Source organism: Lynx rufus, unplaced genomic scaffold (genome assembly GCF_022079265.1).
Source record: "Lynx rufus isolate CCGP_SWC_20201006 ecotype Redwood Valley unplaced genomic scaffold, mLynRuf1.p SCAF_4, whole genome shotgun sequence".
NCBI lineage: Eukaryota > Metazoa > Chordata > Mammalia > Carnivora > Felidae > Lynx > Lynx rufus.
The window spans coordinates 5876569-5878016 of record NW_025814856.1 but is presented as its reverse complement, the minus strand read 5'-3'; the positions used below and the strand labels follow the sequence as shown (position 1 = coordinate 5878016).

The 1448-nt window shown below is 43.6% G+C and overlaps 1 protein-coding gene across 1 annotated transcript; it reads right to left on the bottom strand.

Annotated features, from left to right (window-relative positions):
• Positions 1-542: 542 nt before the first annotated feature.
• On the bottom strand, positions 543-1133 carry LOC124523294 (methyl-CpG-binding domain protein 3-like 1). The gene has a single exon (XM_047095156.1). The coding sequence runs from the start codon at positions 1131-1133 to the stop codon at positions 543-545; it is 591 nt and encodes a 196-aa protein (XP_046951112.1).
• Between the last annotated feature and the right edge of the window lie 315 nt (positions 1134-1448).

Below are 1448 nucleotides of genomic sequence, written 5' to 3'. Positions count from 1 at the left end.
CATGGATCAAATTTTCAACACATACAGGTATTTAAAAAATGGGAAGTCTCTTATTTCTTCTTTCTGTTGACCTCTGAGTTCACATGCAACAAAGAACAGAAAAATAGAGACCTACAAACATATCTTCTTTGAGAGCATAGATATAACAGCTTTAATGAAATATTATGTTGGAATCTGTTGGAATATTACACAAAATTAACTAGGCAGGTTTTACTCTGTGAGGCCAGAACACTAAATAATCCCGTGACTTTGATAACTCGGTTGACTTGAAAATACAAATAAATGACACAGTAAAGAAAGTAAAGGAAGACAAGAGTACAATACAGAAAGGAAAGATCTCCTTTCTCCCCTCACCGGAAACCCAATCTCGCAGCTTAAAAAAAAACCACTGTCTCCATTGTGTCACACAATACAGTTTAATACAAGGAAAGTATTGGTACATACTTAAGTTTCAGGGGCTCAGAGCACGAAGACACAATGGACACTGCAAAGAGACATTAATAAAGTGCTGTGCTGCATTCCATCTGCACAGGGCTCTCCTTTTATTCGTGGTGTTTTTCGAGATGTCCTTCTTGGCCCCTCACTTTTTCTGCCTCGCTAGCGAGTCTGTCTATAGCCAGTGCTGTAGCCAGCCTTTCTCTTGCCGTCTTCACTTTCTTTTCTTGTTTCTTGATATCCTCCTCAGTCACCAGAAATTGTTTGCACGTGAGGTGCGGGATACCCAGACCGGCTTCTGGAATCATCTTGGCCAAATCCGAAGAGCTGGCAGGGATGGGCATGGGGCTCGAGTTCGGGCCACCTGCAAGAACACCTGGCAGATAGCCACCTGTGCACTGAGGTGCGAGTTTTTGCAAGGCTTTGGCAAGGTCCAAAGTGCTTAATGGTTCCCCTGTGCTGCTGCAGGCCTGGAGACCTTGCAGTCTCTTTTGCCAGCACACCTGTTGGGGCTTGTCCAAGGTTCCCTCCCAGTGATGGCATCTGACCTCGTTGCCAGGATGGGCTGTGATTCTGGTAACTGGCGCCTTAAATACATAGCTGGACATCCTCAAAGGGATTGAGACACTTAAGCGAGATTTCAGTTTGGATTGGTTTCCACAATCATGTTGCTTCCTCTGTGAAGTCTTGACCATCATACTTCTTTTCCTTTTGCTCTATAAAAATAAGTCATGATATTGGATTAAAATTATAAAGGAGGCCTGCCTTCTTAGGAGCATTCTATTTGGTATCTTGTACGTCCACCTTCCTTCTCTACCTTTGGGGATAGGTCTGACCTGTGTCCTGGGACATCATCAAATAGATTTGTGTCAGAACCAGAAAGTTCAAGGTTAAAACTCAGGATCTACTCCAGATCGTTTCTCCTCCACGGTTTTGTAAGATGCTCTCTGTTACAATTTATTCTCACTTGTGCTTGTCACTCTCAACCACACAATTCCTGGTCCTCCCTCTCT

Bases quoted from the DNA above. Each gene is read 5' to 3' on its own strand.
- LOC124523294 (XM_047095156.1), bottom strand. From the start codon at position 1,133: ATGATGGTCAAGACTTCACAGAGGAAGCAACATGATTGTGGAAACCAA.